This window comes from Microcebus murinus, chromosome X (genome assembly GCF_040939455.1).
Source record: "Microcebus murinus isolate Inina chromosome X, M.murinus_Inina_mat1.0, whole genome shotgun sequence".
NCBI lineage: Eukaryota > Metazoa > Chordata > Mammalia > Primates > Cheirogaleidae > Microcebus > Microcebus murinus.
This window is the reverse complement of record NC_134136.1, coordinates 112,935,027-112,957,242: the sequence shown is the minus strand read 5'-3', so window position 1 is coordinate 112,957,242 and position 22,216 is coordinate 112,935,027. Positions and strand designations below refer to the sequence as shown.

The following is a 22,216-nucleotide window of genomic DNA, read 5'->3' as shown; positions in this document are numbered from 1 at the left end:
TTATATATAAAATTTCTCTAAACATTTAAGAATGTAGATAGCCTTCAAATGAAGTTCTATCAGGTCTTCATCATAGTCTGTGTAAAGTGAAATACAGAATGGATTTTCCTTGTCTCTGACTACTAAAACGTCAGTTTCCTCATTTCCACTATGTACTAACTTTCAAATTTTTTTTAGCCATCATTTCTTTCTAATTTCTTTGGAAGTCAGGATGTTGACAGTGAGTTGAATTGGAGTTGCTGATTTCTTTCTTATGGCAGTAAATTCCCTAAAATAAAGGCCACCCTCCTAGCAGAAGCAGATGCTGTCTGTCAATTCTACTCCACTCCTCTTGCCAAAGACTGGCACCCAGCTGCGAATAATTTCATGTTTAGACGGTATATTAAGCAGAAGAAAGACACCCAGAAAGAAGAAAGCCAACATTCACTGTCTGACATAAGCATCAGGGTTAACAGGAACCACTTGCTAAACCTTCATGCCTGTGACTGGTAGATTTTTGTTACAGGAGAGACATGAGAGGCTGGTTTGAGTCACAGCTTTCTCTTTTAGAAGTGAGCAGCCTCAAGTGTCTCTCCCAGGCAATTAAGGACCACAAAGGAAGATTCTTGATTCTTTCCCGGACTACCATTCAGAATTTCACAGTAACAAAAAAGCCCTCTCAAACATTCACCACTGGTCCCATCAGGGCTGGGAGAAAGCAGGTACCTTCTGGTTAACTTTGGTGGCGGCCACGGTCAGATTGTGTAGATCCTGGGGATTACAATCGGTTTCGTTCATGCAGCAGCTGGGGGGGATGCCATGTTCCAGGAAGTAGGGGCTGGTGCTCCAGTTGGTGTAGTTCTGCACGCCACAGCAGCTCAGCTATTAACAGGGAAAGGAAAAGAATCAAAGAGTGGCAGACCAAAGACACTGTGGTCTGCTCACTCACTGCCCTGCAACTTTTAAAAGAGAAACATGGGCTAAGCCCCTAAGACAGTATGCGCAGCTCTGGTGAGTAAAGATGAACTGAAGCTCCACTAACAATTATACTCACCTCGATGCCCATTTGATCTCAAAGGAGGAAGTGCTACATTATATATTCTGTTGGCTTTCTTACCACCTCCACAAAACAAAGCAGTGTTTCTCTGTCCTGTGTGAGTTGGGTGCTGTTAAAGATAAGGATGTCAACTAAATCAGGATTATTGATGGGGGAGCCGAGGTAAATATGGTTTGTAAAAACTCTCCACTGGGATCTATGCTAGTAAGTAAATGAATAGTTTTTTTTTTTTTTTTAAGACGCACATAGAAGAAGAGAGAGAGCTGGTGTACATAAACTATACCCCATCAGCTGTTTGTACATAAGGTATTATTGGGACACAGCCATGCCTACTTATTTACATATTGTTTGTGGCTGCTTTTGTGCTAGAGGCGGCGTTGAGCAGTTGTGACAGCGTGTGAGACCTTCAAAGCCTAAAATACTTACAATTTGATCCTTTACAGAAAGGGGTTTGCAACCCCTGATACAAAGACTATTAAAGCAAATGGGGCAAAAATATAATTAATTGGTGAATCTGCATACAGAGTATACAGTTCCTTATAGTATTCCTGTGACTTTTCTGTATAAGTCAGAAATTTTATCAAAATAAATTATAAAAAAATACTGCTCTGGAGTAAAACAAATAAAAACCACAAAACAAGAAAACCCAAAGGAAGCCCAAGCCATTCTCATACCTGACAGATCTTCAGTTTCTTCTAGGTCCAGTCGCCACTCCCATTCCACTTCCCCAGACAGTGAACACAGCTCACCTGAGCTCTCTGCCCAGTCTGAAGACATTGATTCCAGAAAGCCAGCCTTTGGGAGTCAACTAAGCAAGGCTTTCATATACTCACTGCCTAACTCCTTTCTCAGGGTTCAGATCTTATGGGCAAACGAGCTGTTCTTGGCATGCTTGCAACCCTTGCCGATGCATGGCACACTCAAGGGAGTTGGCTCTCCTGGACATTAATTACCTGGATAACTGGAGCCTGGACAAGGACTGGGTGCCAGCTGTTGGAAATGGAACTGGACCACAAGTTGGAGAATGAGAATTAACAGCAAATGCTACTGGCCCAAACTACTGGCAGCCCACGAGTCTAAGCCGAGACCTCACAGGTGGTTCCCATCCCAATCTCCTTTCCTGGAACTTACGCTGCGCTGCACATGGTCCACTGCCCGGCTCTTCTCATCATTGCCATTGTAATTCTGCATGGCATCCGTGTAAGTCCTCAGGAAGGTGTCCTTGATCTATGGAAGACAAGGAAGGATGTAGTTGCTGTCCTCTGTAGCCTGAACTGACTCAGATCCACACTGACTTCTATCTCAACATAGCCTCCTCTGAAGGTCTCTGAATAAATGTAGGCTGAGCTCTTTTATGAGACAAAAGAGCTTTGAAAATTCACCAAGGGGTTTATTAGCTCAGGAATTTTTAAAAATTTGTTCCTGCCAGCCCCAATCCAGAGAAAACCTGACATGTTAAATGACCCACTGAAGTGGCCAGTCTGTTTCTGAAAGTGCTGTGATGGTGACCTGCCAAACTTCAGGCATAAATTTTCTAGTTACTTTCTTTGAATTAAGGTCCATCTTTCTTTCTACAACTTTCTCTGTCCTCGCATACAAGAATGATAAGAAGACAGACCATTAAGGGGACAGGAAGACTGATGTTTTGGCTCAAAACTGATCCTTATTCTACCACCCAAGAGTGGAGCAAAATCAACTTTCACTTACCTGTCTTTATTGAGGCAAAAAAAAAAAAAAAAGGCTAAAAGACAAGAACTTTTTTTATTAAGAAAGGGTTGCCGGGCGCGGTGGCTCACGCCTGTAATCCTAGCTCTCTGGGAGGCCGAGGCGGGCGGATTGCTCCAGGTCAGGAGTTCGAAACCAGCCTGAGCAAGAGCGAGACCCCCGTCTCTACTATAAATAGAAAGAAATTAATTGGCCAACTAATATATATAGAAAAAATGAGCCGGGCATGGTGGCGCATGCCTGTAGTCCCAGCTACTCGGGAGGCTGAGGCAGGAGGATCACTTGAGCCCAGGAGTTTGAGGTTGCTGTGAGCTAGGCTGACGCCATGGCACTCTAACCTGGGCAACAAAATGAGACTCTGTCTCAAAAAAAAGAAAGGGTTAACAAAATCCTTTCTCCTTCTCTGTGAACACATATGACCTTGAGGTAACCTTCCCTTCCCCTGGAAACCTGATGAAGATGACAAGTCAGATGTGTTACTTGGCATCCCTGCTTATGGTAAAACTGATCTGATTGGCAAAATGCCACTGGATTGGGAAGATAGCAAATGACAGTAATTACCTTGTGCAAAGCTTAAGGCTAAGTATGGTGGCTCGCCTAACTAGGCATACTTCTTAATGAAATACGATAAACCTGCAGTCCTTAATCCCTGGGCTGAAGACCAGTACCAGTCCATGGCCTGTTAGGAACCAGGCCACACAGCAGGAGGTGAGCGGCAGGCCAGTGACCAAAGCTTCATCTGTATTTACAGCCGCTCCCCTGAGCTCTGCCTCCCCGACTCCCATCCGTGTAAAAATTGTCTTCCATGAAACTGGCCCCTGGTACTGCTGCTCTAAACTATGCCCATGAGACAGTTACAAGAGATAAAGAAACACTAGTTACATGGAGCTTCTAAGCCAAGGTGGCTACCACACCCAGCTGTGACATTTCATTTCACTACATCCGAGTTGTCTCTTTGGGGTGGGGAGCTCTACACAGAAATAGGCCCTGGACCACTCTGAGGACTCATGTTGAAGAAACAGGCCTGGTACTGCCCTACAGGTAAGCTCTGCTTTCCTTCAATATATCCTTCTGAGTAAATGGTGCTAAACGTGACCTATAGTTATCAAGTAAGTTGGACTGTTTTAGCCAAAGTGAAAGCCAGTACTGGTGGTCAAAGAGTGGCATTGCACCCCTGCCCACCACACCCTAAGTGTTTTTGATGAAAAGAGGTTATGTAGATGAGGTTTTCCAGGCCATAAGTAGTAGGAACCATTTAGAGAAAAAACGCTCTATAGAGCACAGGTGCAGCAGCACATGAGAGGAAAGCAAACAAGGGCTCAGGTAGGAGCGTCTGGAGTTCATACTGTACTTGGGACACCTGTTAGGGCTTTCAAGGCCATGACTTCATCAGGTCTCACTTCACTGGAGAATAAGAAAGGGGAGTGTACTTCCAGATATAGCACTCCTATGAAATGGCTTCTGGAAGTCAGCTTTTGGCATCTGGGATAATGCCTCTGGCAAAGGGAAAGACCAGGGCAATGGGGAAAGGAGCAGCGTGCACATTAGGCAAGCTCACTGGAAACTCAACTTGGCCATGCACAAAAGCAGGGCCTGGGGACAGAGGATGCCAGACTTTCAAGACCCACACTACGTCAGTGTGTTTTTCACCTGTATTTTACTTTTTCACACTTGTGTATCTACTTCTGGCCTTCTTCCTATTTACAGAGGGTACAATAATGGATTTTTGAGGCAGCGAGACAGTTAGTTTGGCTTGCCTTTGCAGTCTCAACAATCTTGTTACACAGATACACATTTGTGCCTTGTTGAAGCAGCTATTATTTTTAAAGGAGTATTTAATATATATTGAAGGTCATTGCTTTAAAACAGGTAGCAAATCATTTTATGTAATAGCTACATGGAGAAATATAGTGAAGATCAACAATTTAGGTTTTGAGTTTGGTGAAATTCCTGCATTTAAATTTCACTGGAGTTTCAGGTCCTATTACATGACATTTGGAAAACAGCAATACCACGGGGGAAACCAGGTAGCATATGCACCCTTTACACATTTCAAGAGGTTTCAAAAATCCTCCTCCCAAAGACCCTTTACTGAGTTCTCCACTTCTTGTATACTCACCTCATGACGAAACACAAACCCTGAAATGCCAGCTACGAGCTCAGCCAGGAACACCAGTGACAGAAACATGGCATACTGAAAATCAAGTGGACAAGGACAAAGTCAGATATGTCAGGACTAAAAAGAAGGCTTCTGCAGGGCAGGTTACTTCCTCTCAGGGGGAATTAGACAAATCCTCACACTCCTTAGACAAAGTTTAGAAAAAGTTAAAAAAATGTCCTTCTTCAGATTTACACACATAAACCTCAATATAGGGAGGTGAGTTTAATATGCATAAGCATTTTAGGGTACACATGCTAAGGGGAGCTCATTGAGAGACTAGCATTGCGCCTGTCAGCTCAGCTCAATCAGGAGAAGCCTGGAAAGGCCTTTTATAACTAAGCTATCCACTATTTGTAACACTAGAATCTTTGAGCTAGGAAAAAAAAAAAAAAGCTGCTTTGGAATTCACAGGACACAGTTCTGCCCTGTCTGGGGGTCCCTCCTAACCACCTTCCTCATGATGGTCATCTAACATCTGCAAGCCCACCCCCTGCAGCCTGTTCTGTTTTGAAACTGTTCCAATTGTTGGAAAGACTTCGTTTCCCTTGGCCACAAGTCTGTCTACTTTTAACTTCCACTTGCTGCTGTTGGTTCTGCTTTCAGGAGATATAAGAACCAGCCCCACCTCTGTTCTCTACACTAGCCCTTCATGTATGTGACACAGCGAGGATGTGAACCTGCTGCTTCTCTTCATATCTCCAGTTTCCTTAACCATGTCTCAGACAAAACAGCTACAAAACTGCTTCATTTGGAATTGTATCACTCCCATCTGGGCACAAAGAGCAGAATGTGCACAGGAGGACATTCCTCTCCAGTATGGCAGTCATCTCTGAACATAGTAGCCTTGGCAGCTTTCTGTGGGGCTACTTGCCTTTCTTGTTCCCAATGCTGCAGTGAGTTTATAGCCTTTCAAAAAGCAAATATGCTACACTACTAACGACATCTGCAGCCATCTAACACCCTTAGTGCTTCTCATCTCATGCTGCCTGTATTTCCCCAAGTTGATTGTGTGTGTGTACACATGTGTGCATATCTCAATTCAGGGATATTACATGGTATTTATGAGATATGAAGGGTTTCCATCTTTGTGACTTTGAAAAGCAGATAAAAGGAAGGAGAATTGATTCCTTACCTACAAGACACGTCTTACAATCTGTTGCTTCTCATCTCAAAATGAAATACAATGGTTCTGAACATTTGCAATGGCCCTAAATGATGGTGTGGAATGTGGATAGACTACACATGGGCACATTACTTACCTGTAAAGTGTACATATGTCTTGTAAAGTATACATATGTATCCAGAATCATAGATCATTTTTCTTAGCTAGTGGCACATGTATTAAAAGAAGGAAATACTGGCTTAAAATACAAATTCTGTTCTAAATATTAACAAAATTGTCTACATGGCACATAAAATATTAAATATGCAGTTGTAAGTAGAATGTCCCATGTATATGACTTGTCTCTCTCAATTTCATACAAAATGCAATTAGAAGCATACTTTACTGTGGAAAGAGTCTTACAGTAGGCCTAGACTTCACCAGAAAGTCACATAGGAAAATAACTGTCAGGAGGTAGAAGAAAGGACATTTTCTCTGTGGTTGAAAGTCCTCATAGGTTTGAGTTCTCATCTTGTTATGAACTAACTCTTAGAAAAGAGGCAGCCTCTCTGGGCCTCCATAAAATAGACACAGTTATTTTAAGTTATTTTAAAATTAATGAGGTTAAATTAGGACCATAAAATTCCAGACTGACAGTTAATCAAGTGACCTCTGCTCTCATCAGCCAGATCAGCACTTTTCTGTCTCCAGCAAGTTCTCTGCCACCAGGAGCTTCCAGAGAGTGGCTATTTCGCCTATGGAAGGCCTCCTATTGGGAGCTGGGCATGGTGGCTCACGCCTGTAATCCTAGCACTCTGGGAGGCCAAGGCGGGCAGATGGCTCAAGGTCAGGAGTTCAAAACCAGCCTGAGCAAGAGTGAGACCCTGTCTCTACTAAAATTAGAAAGAAATTAATTGGCCAACTAAAAAAAAATACATAGAAAAAATTAGCCAGGCATGGTGGCACATGCTTGTAGTCCCAGCTACTCGGGAGGCTGAGGCAGAAGGATCGCTTGAGCCCAGGAGTTTGAGGTTGCTATGAACTAAGCTGATGTCATGGCACTCTAGCCGGAGCAACAGAGTGAGACTCACTCTGCCTAAAAAAAAAAAAAAAGCCTATTGGGAAGAGCTTATATTATATTAAATATAGGTGGTAGGGGTTAGAGTTTTTTTCCAAATGCAAACATTAGAGTAGAAATAGTCCTGGTTTTGGAAAGAGACATACATGGGTTCAAATTTCAGTCTTCCACACATTAGCTGTGTGAACTCGGGCGAGTTATGTAACCTCCAAGACTCTATCACTTAACACAAAAATACAACCTACACTGTATGGTGGTGGTGAGGAATAAATAAAATGTAATATGTACCCCATGTAGCATCTAGCACATAAAAGGAACTTAATGATATTTTTAAAGTTTCATTTTGTTTTTTTATGGACACGTAATAATTGTACATATTTATGGGGTATAGTGTGATGTTTTAATACATATAATACATTATATAATGATCAAATCAGGGTAATTAGCATATCCATTATCTCAAATATTTATCATTTCTTTGTGCCAAGAACATTCAAAATCCTCTCTTCTAGCTATTTTAAAATATATAATACATTATTATTAACTATGGTCTCCCTACTAGATCACCAGATATTCCTTCTATGTCACTGTACCTTTGCACCCATTGGCCAACCTCTCCCTCTCTCTCCTCTCCTCTCTGGCTGCTGGACAAAAAATAACAAATGCTAACAAGGATGTAGAGAAAGGGGAATTCTTAAATACTCTTGGTGGGAATGTTTAGTATCAGTCGTTATGGACAATAGTATGGAAGTTCTTTAAAAAATTAAAGACATAACTACCATAAGATCCAACAACCCCACTACTGGGTATATATCCAAAGGGAATGAAATCAGTATGTTGAAGAGATAGCTGCTCACCCATGTTTACTGCAGCATAATCAACCTATGTGTCCATCAACAGATGCACAGATAAAGAAAATGTGAGATATATATATATATATATATATATACATATATATATAATGGAATATTATTCAGCCATAAAAAGAACAAAATCCTGTCATGTACTACAACAATATGGAGAAACCTAGAAGATATTATGTTAAGCGAAGTAAGTTAGGCACAGAAAGGCAAAAACTGCATGATCTTAGACATATGTGGAATCTAAAAAAGTTGATCTAAATGATATTTTAAAAGACAAAAATCAAGTAAAATCAAACCAAAATACCAAAAAACTTCTCTACCTCCCAAAAGGCTCACCTGCCATTAAAATATCCAGTGTTAAAAGAAGAAAATGGTAGTATGTTGTGAAACCACCTCTAGAAGAGGCCAGGGATAACTGTTCCGTTGTTTACACATGCATCTTATTTATAACATTATACTCAGCTATGGGACAATTCTGCCCCAAAAGCAAGCATAGAGTTAGAACATGAAAGTATCTCTCGCTTGCCCTCCTTCAGTCATAGTATTTGGGCTGGGAGAAACATTAGTGATTTAGTCCAATACTATTTTTTATAACGGGACAAAGGCCCAGTGAAGGTTACATCCTTGCCACTGAAGACTTAAGCCAGTTAGTGTTGGAATCAGTCAGGTCTCATCACCAGGTCTCCTCCTTATTTTTTGTTTGGACAGATGGTTTTTTAGCTATCTTTCTTTTTTATGCCTTCGAAGTTAATCTCCGCTTGCTACTCATTGTATTAAACAAGAAGTTCTCAATATTGGCTGTACGATAGACTTCCCTGAAGAACTTTTTAGAAAATATGATGCCAGGGCCTTACTACCAGAGATTCTAGGTTCAACTGGTTGGAGGTAGGACCCTGGCAGAGGTGTTTTCAAACAGTTTCCCAGGTGATTTAAACATACATCCAGAGTTAAGAACCACACTAGACCAAAAGAAACTCTCATGTCTATGGAAAGTATTAGAAGGTAGGTTCACGGTGCTAGGATAGAGTGGCAGGTAACAGCAGCAGAAGTGCCTCAATATGGCCTCATTATGGCCTTTCCACCAACCTGGAAGAGTTGGTGGTAGCTGAAGCATCAGCCTCCTGCATGGTTTTCAGAATGGAAAGTGGCCAATTCAAGTACTACTTCCATGAGGTTGCCAACAAAGAGGCTGACTGCCCAGTGCCAGTTGGGAAGGTGGTTCCTTTCCAGTGAATCACCCTCCAGCACACAGACATATCACTAGATGGTATTAAATGTTGCTACATCCTAGGGCTAAACAGGGACAGGTCATATGGTCTTGATGGACTCTGTGCTTGCCCCGTTCATGGAATGAGACACCTGAAATAAATCACTTTCAACAAAGCTTTTTTTTTGAGGAGAGGTCCTTGCTCACCAGTTTCAATAGCCCATCCTTTCCCTTTGGGAAGCATCACTGCTTTGTCTGTCCTGGGGAGAATATAGGCACCCAGCATAGGTCCTGGTAGCCAATACCTGGCACTGTATCAACCATCTGACTGGGGAGACTCTGGCTTAGCTCAACTCTCATAGGACTGAGCTAAGGAGTGCAGGTTTAGAGGTGAACATGCACATGCATCCATGTATGGCCAGGCTCAAGAAGGCAGAAAGTATATCTCCAATGGGAACTTGGAGGTGAAAGGGTGCTCATCTTCAGGATGCTGCCTTGCACACCAAAGATGTACATCACATGCTTGAAGAGATTTCTAAGAGTTCAAAACTGGAACAGGGCATCTTGTCATGAGGCTATAAATAGCCTTTTACAATTGTTGGCCACTGCTTTGTCATCATCTACCTTGAGGGACTGGGACTGATTTACTGTGCCAGGCTGTGTTTGGGATTAAAGGGTAGATTAGGTAAGAGTCTCGACTAAAATTAAAATCAATGAATATTAAGGCATTGTCTGTGGCCTCAAGAAGGGCCACTTCACCTGTATATGATTTATATTTTTACAAAAAAAAATGTTGAAAAGACAGTATTATGTTGTAACATACTCACCAGTTTCAGCATCCATGGGCTACCACGGCATGTAGCAAAGCATCCAAACAGGCCAAAGACAACAATAGTGGTGCCAGTTCCAATGAGCACATAGGGAGCATTTGTGGAGTTCTCGGCAATAAGAGAGATGTAGGTGCCCAGAGTAAGCTTGCCCCAGACTCCAACAGCCAGGAGGATCACCCCAGTGATCTGAAAAGGGGGAAAAGAGAGTGCAAAACCACTGTTGAGAGAGGTGAGAATCAACACAAAACAACGTGGCCAAATTTGGAGACTCAAACTTCCCTGAGCAAGACAGTACTTGCTGTAGGATTTCCTGAGCAACAGGAAATGTCAGAGACTAAAAGCATCATAGAGTAAAGACACTTTGATTTTGTCCTATTAGATCTGCCCCTTACATAATCCCATATGTGGTTCTTATGTTAACTGGAAGTCAAACCAATAATAAAGAACTTTTCCTTTTTTTTTTTTTTTAAAAAGCTACTTAAAAAGTATATCATAAGACAGGTCTGAGAGCCTTCCTCCAGCTATTGTCTGACACCAAGCTGGGTACAACCCCAGAAAGAATGTCAGTTGCCCTCTTTGATGGCATGTGTGTATACAGTATGTTAAGAACATCCTGCACAATGTTTTAAAGAACATGGTGATTCTCTTTGACTACTATTGCAAAAATCTCCACAAAAACAAAATATTCCAAATATTTTTGAATCCCTATTGATGTGCTGTCTCGTTTACAATACTTTATTCAATATAAAATAACAGAAGAATCTGAATAATTCCTGGAATTAGCTGTAATGCGATTTGTCGAATCCCACTGATCAGTCTAAAGGAAATCCCTACAGCATGTCTAAACTAGAACCCTGCATCAATCAGGCCCTTACATCAGGGGACAGATTTGAGGCTGCAAGCTATGCCTAACTCTCCACCCCCTGCAGGCCACACACCTTGGTGGCTTCAGCTGCTGAAGCCACCAGGGTTGTTTCATGTCTCTAACCATCTCCCCAGCTGGTCTCTCCTTCAGTTTGCCAATAGCTTAGCAACTCATCCAAACTGACAGCCTTATAACTGCTACTACTTCTGATACTGCATGAGGCTTGAAAGGAACCTGTGTGTTGAGGGAGCCCTTCCCCAGTTTTGTCCCATCCTAGAGCCCAATGTCTTATGCCAAATGCCTCTGACCCCTGTCCAGCCTGCCCACTCAAGTGAGGAGGCAAGATGGGAAGCTAGAAAGAATCAGCTTGAAACGAATCGATACCCACTTTGCCAAGGTTTCCCCTGTCAATCAACACACTGTTCCTTAACGTCTATGACCACCACCGAATACATGCTATATACCATGAACCAAGTGGCTGGTATGGTAAAGGTGCCTAGGCCATTCTCGTTTACATTCTGAAATCGCTTGCTGTAGAGTTTGGACCATCAAGCTCCATTATCAGACTGTTTTCTGAGCAGGAAAAAGAATGGACCCTGTACCTTTCCCCCCATCAGGTAAGGGTGGGCTCTACCTACATGGGGCGAGAGGTCAGCAAAAACAATAAGATCTTGGTGACTCTCCCCCACCCCAATTGCCTCTCTACTTTGTAGAACCATCACTGAAAGAGAATTAAAAGTTTTAAATCAGTAAAAGATCAAGGAACTTACGCTACTTTTATTAGGTAAAGGTGAATTATTGTGATGCAGTCTTGAGGAGAAAGTGTTTGACACTAATATCTGGGAGAACGTGGCCCAGTGGAGGCTAACTGCCTTTGAAAAGTTCCAATGGGGATGGCCTTAAGTGAATTAAGGAAACCAAGGACACAAATGTTGCCAAAAAATTCCAAGTCCTCTGCTGACACCTGGTGGTTGCTGAAAAAAGTACCTTCCTTGAACAGCCTCTTCTGCCATATTCCCCCAGATAAAAATATAAAATATTTTTACCAGCTAAAATAAAAATGTAAGAATCAACTCTCAAGTCCTTAGGGGTAAGAACTCAGTGAATGCTATGTAGAAAATAAGTATCCTCAGCTATCTTTTATTAATGCCTAGCACAGTGCCAGGCACAGAGTAAATGTTTACTATTCATTGACCAAAAATAATAATAATAATAATAATAATAATTTCTCTGGGTTTTAGAATGTGTATTTTATAAAACAGAGCCTGTAAAATTCCAAATATTTACAAAACATCTACATCAGGTAAAAACTGTAAGGTCATTTAAAATAGAACCAAAGAGAAACTTCCCCCATACTTTCCACCCTAGCATTATCAAACTAAAGCTGCAAATATCACAACATAAATGTATTGAACAAAAACAAAAATTCAGTTAAGGTAGTCATTATTTAGGCTGAATATAAGTCTCATTTAGATATGTGACTTCATGGGAATTCTCCCAAAGATTCAATAGCACTTCAGATATGAACTGAACAGCTGCATTCTATGTACTATTATTGCTGATCCTTATTGGAATGTGATTGCTTTAATGAAAGTGTACACTACTGATCAAGTATAAAAGTCTATTATCTTACGTTTCCATGACCAGTGATTTCATAAAGTTCAGTTACTACCATAACAAATCTTATATGCAGTATGTCAAATTTAACACAAATCCTGATTTTAAGGCAAACAGTATTAAAACTGTTTTTATGCCTTTTCTCCTTTCAAACATAATTTATCCCAAAACAACCATTTCTTTGTATATGAAGCATATATGAAACCTCTCCTTATGAAAAGTACGAAGCCTACAATGCCAATGTGTTAAAAATGTTCATATAATGTAAATTACACAAATATTCCATTTTTGGAAAAAGACTCTTTTTGCAGATATCAATGGTGCCTCTTAAAGTTTGCCAATGGGTGCAAACAAACACAACACTATGGGCACCATATTGCATGGGAGAAAAAACATTCAACATCCTGACCTTGACCAAGTCAATCACACTCTAAGGGACTCATGTTCCTCTGAATAGTATGGAAACTGGGTTAGACCAGCCCCTTCCAGCACACATGTGCTAGGAATCTAAGAATAACCCAGAGAGAAAAGGCCTTCTCCAACACTGTTATTCATACTCAAACACTCCTAATGGACCAGGCTCTGAGTTTGGAAGCCTAAACTCCACATATGTAAGGCCTTCTGCACGCACCACAACTCATCTCTTCAGCCTTATCTCCTTCACTGCCCTTTATTTACTCTACATAGTTGCAGAAAAACGTAGCTATTCTCTGTGTGGTTCCCAACCTTTGTTCATGATGATCCTCTTACCTAAAATTCCTTTCCTTCCTATTGCTCCCTGCCTATATCCTAAACTCTTCTGGTACACACTATACCCACTCCTCCCAGCCTCCTTAAACTTCCTCTGCAGAATGCTACTGTCCTGCTGTGCCCCATCCCTCTCCCATGCACAGCCAGGACTATGATCCCCTTGAGGGCAGGAGCCATGTGTCTTGTACACTCAATGCCTATACATGTAGGCTGAATGAATGAATAATCAGCCAGTTGTAGAGTTAAGAAAGGGAAAGAAGTTACATGTTTGCCATCCACCCGCTATACTCTCTGAACCACTGTGAGGTACTATCAGCAATGGTAAGGATGCCAATGTGACCCAATGAATAGGCCAGTAATCTTGGGGAAATAACAATGTTAAGAACAAAGAAGAAAAGATTAAATGACAAGGAAGAAAAAATGGTTGGGCTGCAGTGCACCGTTAGGTGAGTAAGACCATATTTGATGGTAGTAATGGTGGCGGACTTGGGGTGAATGTTAGAAGAAATTTCCAGCCAGTTAAAGGGGGCAAAAATAACCTACAAGCAAGGAGCTAAAAATCCATAAAACACTATGATAAACTAGCACTTTCTCATATTCTTCCTAGTATGAAAATGTTTCTTACAAAGAATAAGAAACATACAAAGAAAAGACAAAGACAAAAGTCACAGTCATCTATACAATGATTTTTTTTTTCTTGGTTCCTGTCAACACATACTCACCCTTATATGCACCTTTGCAAGTACCCACAGGAAAGCCACTTCTCAAACATTTAAAAGTTCAAAGTCAAAAGCAAGGGATGAGTTCTTTTGGCATCTGTCTTTCTCCTACTTTTAGGCACAATGAGTAAATTCAGAGTTCACCAAAGCAATTTTGTGTCTGAGCTCCTCAGAGACCTCAAATTCCTAAATCAATCATGAGTGCAAGTTACCTTTCCCGTGGCAGTTTTGCTTCTTTCTCAGAAGAATCAATTAGCAAGCAGCCAATGCTGCAGTTTGAGGAGGAGACAGAACAGAGACCATAGCTAAACTGCAGGAATAACCTGGTGAAGAATCACCACCATGTTTCATGCTCCCAAATCAACCACGAGCTAGGAAGGCAGGCGTACCACTCCATCAGCAGTACCTAGGCTGAGGCTCTCAGTCTCCTGCTCATTCCCAGCATCTCATCTTTCTGTGTGCCCACACCACAGCTCAAATTTATGGGTAGTAAAGTACCACTAGCTATTACTAATTTAGGCTTGGCAATGAGGCTGAGCAAAACTATAACTGTAGTATTAGAAAAGTTAGATCAGAACTAGAAAAGCTCTTGTGTGATAGTGCGTATTACTTTAAAATTACACTGAAAGAAAATTACAGATAGGTTTGACAATATGCCAAGGGGTATCTGAAATGCTCTGGGAGGGATTTACTGAGGTTCATTTTAATCCTAAGGTAGATATTAGGGGAGTAGGCAGCAGACATAAATGAGTCCCCTTGCTCCTGCCAGGTCAACTGGGCTAATGCTGAAAAGTCTCCCTGCTGACTCTGTCCTGATCCTCCCTCCTGATCCTCATAGAGGAGCCAGGGATATAGAGTTTCCATCTTTCTCACATGTTCAGAGGCATTTTACTTGAGCCCACTCTCTTTTCTGCACACAGATCACAGACCTTCTGATGAAATTACTGCAGCTGCTCTCATGTAGTGCCAGGTTTGGGTCTGAGAGGGTAACGTCCCAATTTTCTCTCACTAAATCCATAATATATAGTTTGTAAGCCCACCTTCTCAAAGAAGATATGCATACTATTCTAATGATGACACGAGTTCTTTTTTTTTGTTGTTATATCATGCAATTAAAGAAAAAAAACAACAACAAAAATTGAATCATAGAGGTATAAGCTACCTAGAAGAGACTCCTTCCTAAGAAGCCATATGGGATAGAAAATACTGCATCTAAAAACCAATCAAAAGAAACACACAGAAGAGATCATAGGCAGAAATCTCAGCTAGATTGCATTTTAGGTGAAAGCCACAATTCAATCATCCCAGAGGTTTACAGGTTAATTCCTTGGCGACTACACACAGAGGTACTGTGAAAGAAATATCCTTCCTCCACTCCAACAGTTTTATAACTCAGAAAAAAATGCATGGCACAGAAATTCCACATATATCATAAATAATTAAAATACAGGTTTCCTCAGACATTAGGTTTTAAGAAGAAAAGTAGTCAACAAACTATTCATTCAGCTGAATCTTATATGAGTCTGTGTGATGAGGGGAAGGAGGGGTAGGTGAGTTTTTACACAATGTGGGAACCGGATTTTGTAGAGGCAGATAAAGTGACCAGAAAGGCAAAGAAACCAGAGGCTTCTATAATTTCACGATCTTCTCTTTAAGTCTTAAAGAAGTAACAGCGTTAATCTATTGTATTTACAATCTAAGATTTTATTACAAGTTATTTGTGTGTATACTTAGTAGATTTTAAAATATACTAAGTTGGCCTTTGCTTTGTTGGTGTAAAAAATAAAATAGACTAAGAACCAAAATTTACTGCTGTTTTTCACTGGGATTGAGAACCCACTCCTGATGGGTGGCAGAAAGGGACTCAATATATTTAAAAGAATGTTAAAGCTCTGGGCTTGGGGTTAGGAGATCAGGGCTTCAGTTGCAGTTTTTTGTTTGTTTGTTTGTTTATTTTTTTAATAATTAGCTGTGTGACTTTGGGCAAATCACCTAACCTTTCTGGGCTTCAATTCCCTCTTCAGTAAGATCAGGAGGTGGAGAAACCTGATTTCCAGTGCTTCTCCCCAGCTCATACATTCTGATACAACAAATCTGAATCTCAAATATATTCATGTCCCTTTGGGCAAGCAAGCAAAAGAAAGTTTATAAGGTTCTCCCTGTAACTGATAAACTGCCAGAAGTATAGGTAGGAAAGTTGGCTCTTTTCTAGATCTGAAGGCCACTGTTCTGTCAGCTTTCTGAGGAAGCAAGAGGCTCCTAGGTAAGAGAGGGAAGGAAGAATGCCCAGCAGGGAACCCATTTGTAGTTTGCACAGACACCTAAAAATTCATAAGCTCACTAGCATAACAAAAGTTTTTCTTTATACATGAAGATGCTGCTGTTATCTTAATGGCAATATGACATATGCTTTGAACTATTCCTCTCTAGGCAAGTATTTTGGCCAATTCAACCCTTTGATCCATCATTTTTATGTCTATGTGTACTTGGTGCATGTTGGGAGGTATAAAGAAGAGAACATATGTCACATGACTGAGAGATTTATGGCATCATTAAAAAAGATAAGGAAGTTGAGAAGAGGGAGAGGAGATAATCTTAAATGCTGATTTGTTAAAACTGAGTCTGAGAACCAATAGGAAATCCAAAGACTCTCTGGTCCAGGCCCCATTTTCTGTTGGGCTTGAGGTGATCAAAGGCCGCATAGGTAACATGTTCAGATGGCAGTTATGGACTTGGGGCTGGAGTTCGGGAGTGAGTCAGACCTGCAGGTGAGGGCTGAGGCCAGAAGTGACAGCTGAGAGAACAACGAGTCTCAGGAAAAAGAAGCAGAGGATGGTGGGAAAGTCAAGGGTAAGGCTCAAGGAAGACTACTGTCACTAAAACGTGGGAGGACAACTCTGGAAGATGGGAACAGGAGGCACAGAACAGAGTGGCCAATTCTACGAAGGTAGCTGCCAATAGTAGAAGTAGGAGACACGGGGAAAAAAACACATTTTTCCTCTTTTAAGACTTTTGGGGGCCAGGCACAGTGGCTCACACCTATAATCCTAGCACTATGGGAGGCCGAGGTGGGTGGATTACTCAAGGTCAGGAGTTCGAGACCAGCCTGAGCAAGAGTTAGACCCTGTCTCTACTAAAAATAGAAAGAAATTAATTGGCCAACTAAAAATATATATAGAAAAAATTAGCCGGGCATGGTGGCGCATGCCTGTAGTCCCAGCTACTCAGGAGGCTGAGGCAGGAGGATTGCTTGAGCCCAGGAGTTTGAGGTTGCTGTGAGCTAGGCTGACACCATGGCACTCTTGCCCCAGCAACAGAGTGAGACTCTGTCTCAAAAAAAAAAAAAAAAAAAAAAAGACTTCTGGGAAATACAATACCAGCATAATTCATTGACTCCAGATATACTAATGAGCTGACATGGTAGTCTTTACTCATGCGCCCAGTAAAGCCCACTGAGATTATATTTCATATTTAAATATTATTATATCCTCCAGCAAATGCATAGACTTCAAGTTTCAGGAGCTAGATCCTGAGCCTAGAGCAATTTATCACAAACTCTAGCTTCTATTTGGATTTTTTCAGTGACCATTCAGTCAGGATATGAAATGAAGATTGTCTGACAGATCGCAGATACTTATGCAAATATGAAAAGGGCTTCAACCTGCATTATGAAAAGTCAGAAATTCCAGCTCGGGCTGTGGTTCCATCACAGGCTCTTTATGTGTGTAGTGAAAGCAACTGATCATTTCATAGGAAATGGCTTCAGGCATGCTGTAAGTCCAACAGACAATGTTTTCTTCTCTCACTTATCTTTAAGTTGCAATCATCAACTTGGACCAGTCATATCGCATATCTGCACCTTAGTCATCTATATAGTAACAGGACTAGCTCCAGTGACATCTACAGGGGACTATCTAGTACTAGAGTTCTTAGTGTTTCTTTGAATTGCCCAATGGTCTTCAGAGGGACCAAGATCAAGTTCAACTATTAGCTAGGATACAGAACACACTGGTCAACAGAACAGCATTCACCAAGGGCCTGTGCTGCCTGGGCTCAGTATTCAGCCTGTGGCAGTCTAGCTGGGGGATGGCTCGAGGTGACTGGAGACTGAACACTCCTTAATGTCTTAGAAGTGGGCCCTTGAAGTGGTAGAAATTGACCCATATGATGACAGTATTTTCTGAATTAAAAACAGTGTCTGAACATGGTAAAGATCTTTAAAATTGGCCTATCACAGAAAATCAGGGCTATATAGCTAATAAATACCACTTTATTAAGAGAGCCTTTTACTACTCATATAACTAAACCCCTCTGAATGCGGCCCCAAAAGCTCTACCTTATACTTAATTTCATTATTCAACAAATAGGGTCACAGAGAATTTCCAAACATGTTATTAGGGATTCTGTATATCCCACTGGGAAATAAGAAAGAAAGGGCAGCCATGAATTGGTTTCTCATTTCTTTTTTATTACTCTAAAAGCTTCTGGACTTTAGGTCTTCTCCACCTTAAAAAATAAATCCCCAAAGAAAGCCCCCAAAGCAAAAAAAAAAAGAATTTAACTCCATGTGTATCAGTACACTGAGAAACATTCCACTATATCAGGGAGGAATGTTAAGGGTAGCTCATTGTGACCCTCTTGGCATTACTTTTTCTTTATAAGCATTGTTCATTTCTCCTTGAAAAATTTTAAAATAAGACTTAGGTTTGTTTTTTTTTTTTTTTTTTTTTTTTTTGAGACAGAGTCTCGCTTTGTTGCCCAGGCTAGAGTGAGTGCTGTGGCATCAGCCTAGCTCACAGCAACCTCAAACTCCTGGGCTCAAGCGATCTTGCTGCCTTAGCCTCCTGAGTAGCTGGGACTATAGGCATGTGCCACTATGCCCGGCTAATTTTTTCTCCATTATATTAGTTGGCCAATTAATTTCTTTCTATTTTTAGTAGAGACGGGGTCTCACTCTTGCTCAGGCTGGTTTCAAACTCCTGACCTCGAACAATCTGCCTGCCTTGGCACCCCAGGGTGCTAGGATTACAGGCGTGAGCCACCACGCCTGGCCCATAAGACTTAGGTTTTTGATTTACATTAATAGAGAGTATCTTATTTCAATTTCTAGTGTTCAAGAACATGTGAAAGGAAGTGAGCAAATCAGAGGTTAAGACTGTATGAATGTAGCTCACACCTCCAGTTTCACAATGACCCAGATATATAAATAGATGTCATATAGGTAAATACCTATTAGGAATTGGGGCCAGCAAAGCCAAGGAGATTATGTACTTAGAAATTAGGACCAGCTGTAGTGATTAAAGTGACAGAAGCTTAATGTTTGGGCGATTCCCTCTATGCCACACCTTTTCCGTGAAACCCCCAAGTTGATTTCACTTGTATTTAAAATCTGTTGGCACAACTTAACACACACAGAGGCCACATGAATGCCAAGAGCACCGACAATCTTAGCATTGTTAGCAGATAGCCAGCCAATCACCACTGAAGAAAGAGTTGTAGAACAAATCACTTCTCTTGTTTCCATTCCTCAGGTGACCAACACCATGAAAAGATGGATCAAATTCCACACTAATAAGAAAAGATACTTTGAAAAGAGATCATGTTACAGTAATCTTATAAATAAGAGCTACAACTATATTAATGTGATTAATGTGTGCTGACAGAAAGTTTCTGCTGACCACACATTTATCCTGCCTTGTATTGTTAATTGTGTATTGTTAATTTTAAGAATCACATGGGCCAAGTGTGGCAGCTCACACCTGTAACCCCAGCACTTTAGGAATCTGAGGCAGGAGGATCACTTGAAGTCAGGAGTTTGCAACTAGCCTGGCTTCAACATAGTAAGGCTGGACAACATAGTAAGACCCAGGCTCTACAAAAATATTTTTTAAAAAGTAGCTAGTAGTGGTGGAATGCGCCTGTAGTCCCACCTACTCGGGAGGCTGAGGCAGGAGGATCACTTGAGCCCAGGAGTTGGAGGCTGCAGTGAACTATGATCATACCACTGCACCCCCGCTTGGGCAACAGAGTGAGACCCTGTCCCAATAAATAAATAAATAAATAAAAAGAGTCATGTGGGAGGGAATAAAGTCTTTAAATTCTTTCCTTCTCTATAAGCCTCAGCCATGCCCTGTGCCTTATTTTCTAAGACAACATGTCCTTTAAACATTCTATCCTAATCCATTTAAGCAGAATCACTGCTTATTTATGATTCCCAATTTTAAATGTGAAAGCCAGTCACTGTGCCTATAGCACAATATACCTCTGGAGCACATAGTAGGAGGACAATAAATACAGGATGAATCTTAGCAGACAGCTCTTCTTCAAATTCAGCTCCCTTAAAGTGGCTGTGTCCTCGGGAGTCACTGGATGGGAATGAGCCTACATTAACTAATCCTAACAATTATTCCATAATTGTGAACCTGAACGCCAACCAGTGACAGAGCAGCACACGTCTCTGTCATGATTATGTTGCCGAACAGATTTGGCTTTCCTGGAATTTTGTTATTTTCAAAAGGGAGAATTTTTTTGCATAATTTCTATATAGGATTATCATATTCAAAATACCAAAACCAAGACCATAGTCCTAATAAATACATTATACATTGGAAGCAGCTAGAACTCAGATGGGGAAGAAGGCACTGAATTCCCGTGCTCTTTGTGCCTAAGCATTGATGGGTGTGACGGGTTGGGGTGGTTTCTTTTCAGGTGAAACTGTACAAGACATAATGTCAGAAGAGGACCTACTATTTTGTTCCCTCACATCAGATGGGCAATGTGCCTGCTTTGTAATAAGGTTCAAGGGAGGCACATCTCACACATCAGTGTGAAAATCCAATCATCATGCTTATGAACTGCAAAAGGATATAGGACCTACTATTAAATGGGAAAACACCTAGGGAAGAAAGCATGTATGCAGTAATCAAGAACAAGATTCTCATATAAACAGTGAGGCGGTAACTGCTTTTGGGGATTCTAATTTTCTCCTCAGATGATTCTTTCTTTTCTTTCTTCCTTCCTTTCTTCCTTTCCTTTCCTCTTTCTTTCTTCTTCTTCTTTTCTTTCTCTCTCTCTCTTTCTCTCTTTCTTTCTTTTCTTTCTTTCTTGGTCTTGATCTGTTGCTGGGCTAGAGTACAGTGGTGTCATCATAGCTCACTACAACCTCAAACCCCTGGGATCAAGAGATTCTCTAGCCTCAGTTTCCCAAGTAGCTGGGACCACAGGTATACACTACCACGCCCAGCTAGTTTTTATTTTTTGTAGAGATGGGGTCTCACTATGTTGTCAGGATGGTCTTGAACTCCTGGCCTCAAGCAATACTCATGCCTCAGCCTCCCAAAGTGCTGGGATTACAGGTGTGAGCCACTGCACCCAGTCTCTCCTGAGATGATTTAAAGAAAACAAATATATAAAAAAACTATTTCTCTTAGTGATTCAATTAACTTTCCTCTCAACACTCACATGCCCACACTGCACACATATGTGATGTTGATACCAAATAAGATGTACGGGGAAAATTCAGACATCTATTATTGACAGGGAATTATGCAAACAAAATAACTTTAAGGTAATATGTTCTTGACAAAAAAGAAAAAAAGTCATTTCAGAAAAGCACAAAGAGGACACTTGGCCATCTCTACTGCTACCATCCTGGGTCAAGCCTCCATCTGTCCCTGCCTCCACTGATGCCCCCATGCCCTATTCTCAACACGGCAGTGAGGGTGATCCTGTTACAAGCTAAATCCAGTAACATCACTTCTTTCCTACAAACCCTTCCACCACGTTCCATCCTTTAGAGAGAAAGCCAATATTATTGCCCTGGCCTGCAAGGCCCTACTTGACTTGTAACCCTCACTGGTTCCTCTGACATGGCCTCCAGTCTCCGCTGGCTCACTCTATCTCAGCCTCACAGGCTTCTTCGCTGGCCCTCAAACACTCTTGGCATGCTTCTGCCTCAGGACTTTGCACTGGCTCTTCCCTCTGCTTGGACTTCCAAGATCTCTTATTTCTTCAGGTCTCTGCTCCTCCTTGAGCCCTTCCCTGATGGCCCCATTTAAAACCAGAACCCTGCTTTCCCGCAGGACTCCTGCTGAATTTTCTCCATGGCACTTATCACCTTTGTATACTATTTACCTTACTTAGTCTGTCTCCCAAAATGAATGTAAGCTCTGCGAGGGCCGAATTTTTGCCTTATTCATCGGTGCATTACCAAGACAAATGCCTGCTCATAGTAGGTGCTCAGTAAATATTTGTTAAAGAACTG

General features: G+C 41.3%; 1 protein-coding gene and 1 non-coding gene across 2 annotated transcripts in view; both read right to left on the bottom strand.

The window, feature by feature from the left end:
- TSPAN7 (tetraspanin 7) overlaps positions 1 to 22,216 on the bottom strand; it is a 121,574-nt gene that overhangs the window by 11,485 nt on the left and 87,873 nt on the right. The window contains exons 2-5 of the mRNA XM_012736681.2: positions 10,000 to 10,188; positions 4,881 to 4,955; positions 2,168 to 2,263; positions 706 to 861 (exon numbers count right to left, since the gene is read on the bottom strand). Of these exons, the coding sequence (XP_012592135.1) occupies positions 706 to 861; positions 2,168 to 2,263; positions 4,881 to 4,955; positions 10,000 to 10,188 (516 nt within the window). The remainder of the gene's footprint in view (positions 1 to 705; positions 862 to 2,167; positions 2,264 to 4,880; positions 4,956 to 9,999; positions 10,189 to 22,216) is intronic.
- LOC142866141 (small nucleolar RNA U13) lies at positions 20,716 to 20,819 on the bottom strand. Its single transcript, XR_012916201.1, has one exon. It is a non-coding gene; the product is annotated as a small nucleolar RNA U13 (small nucleolar RNA).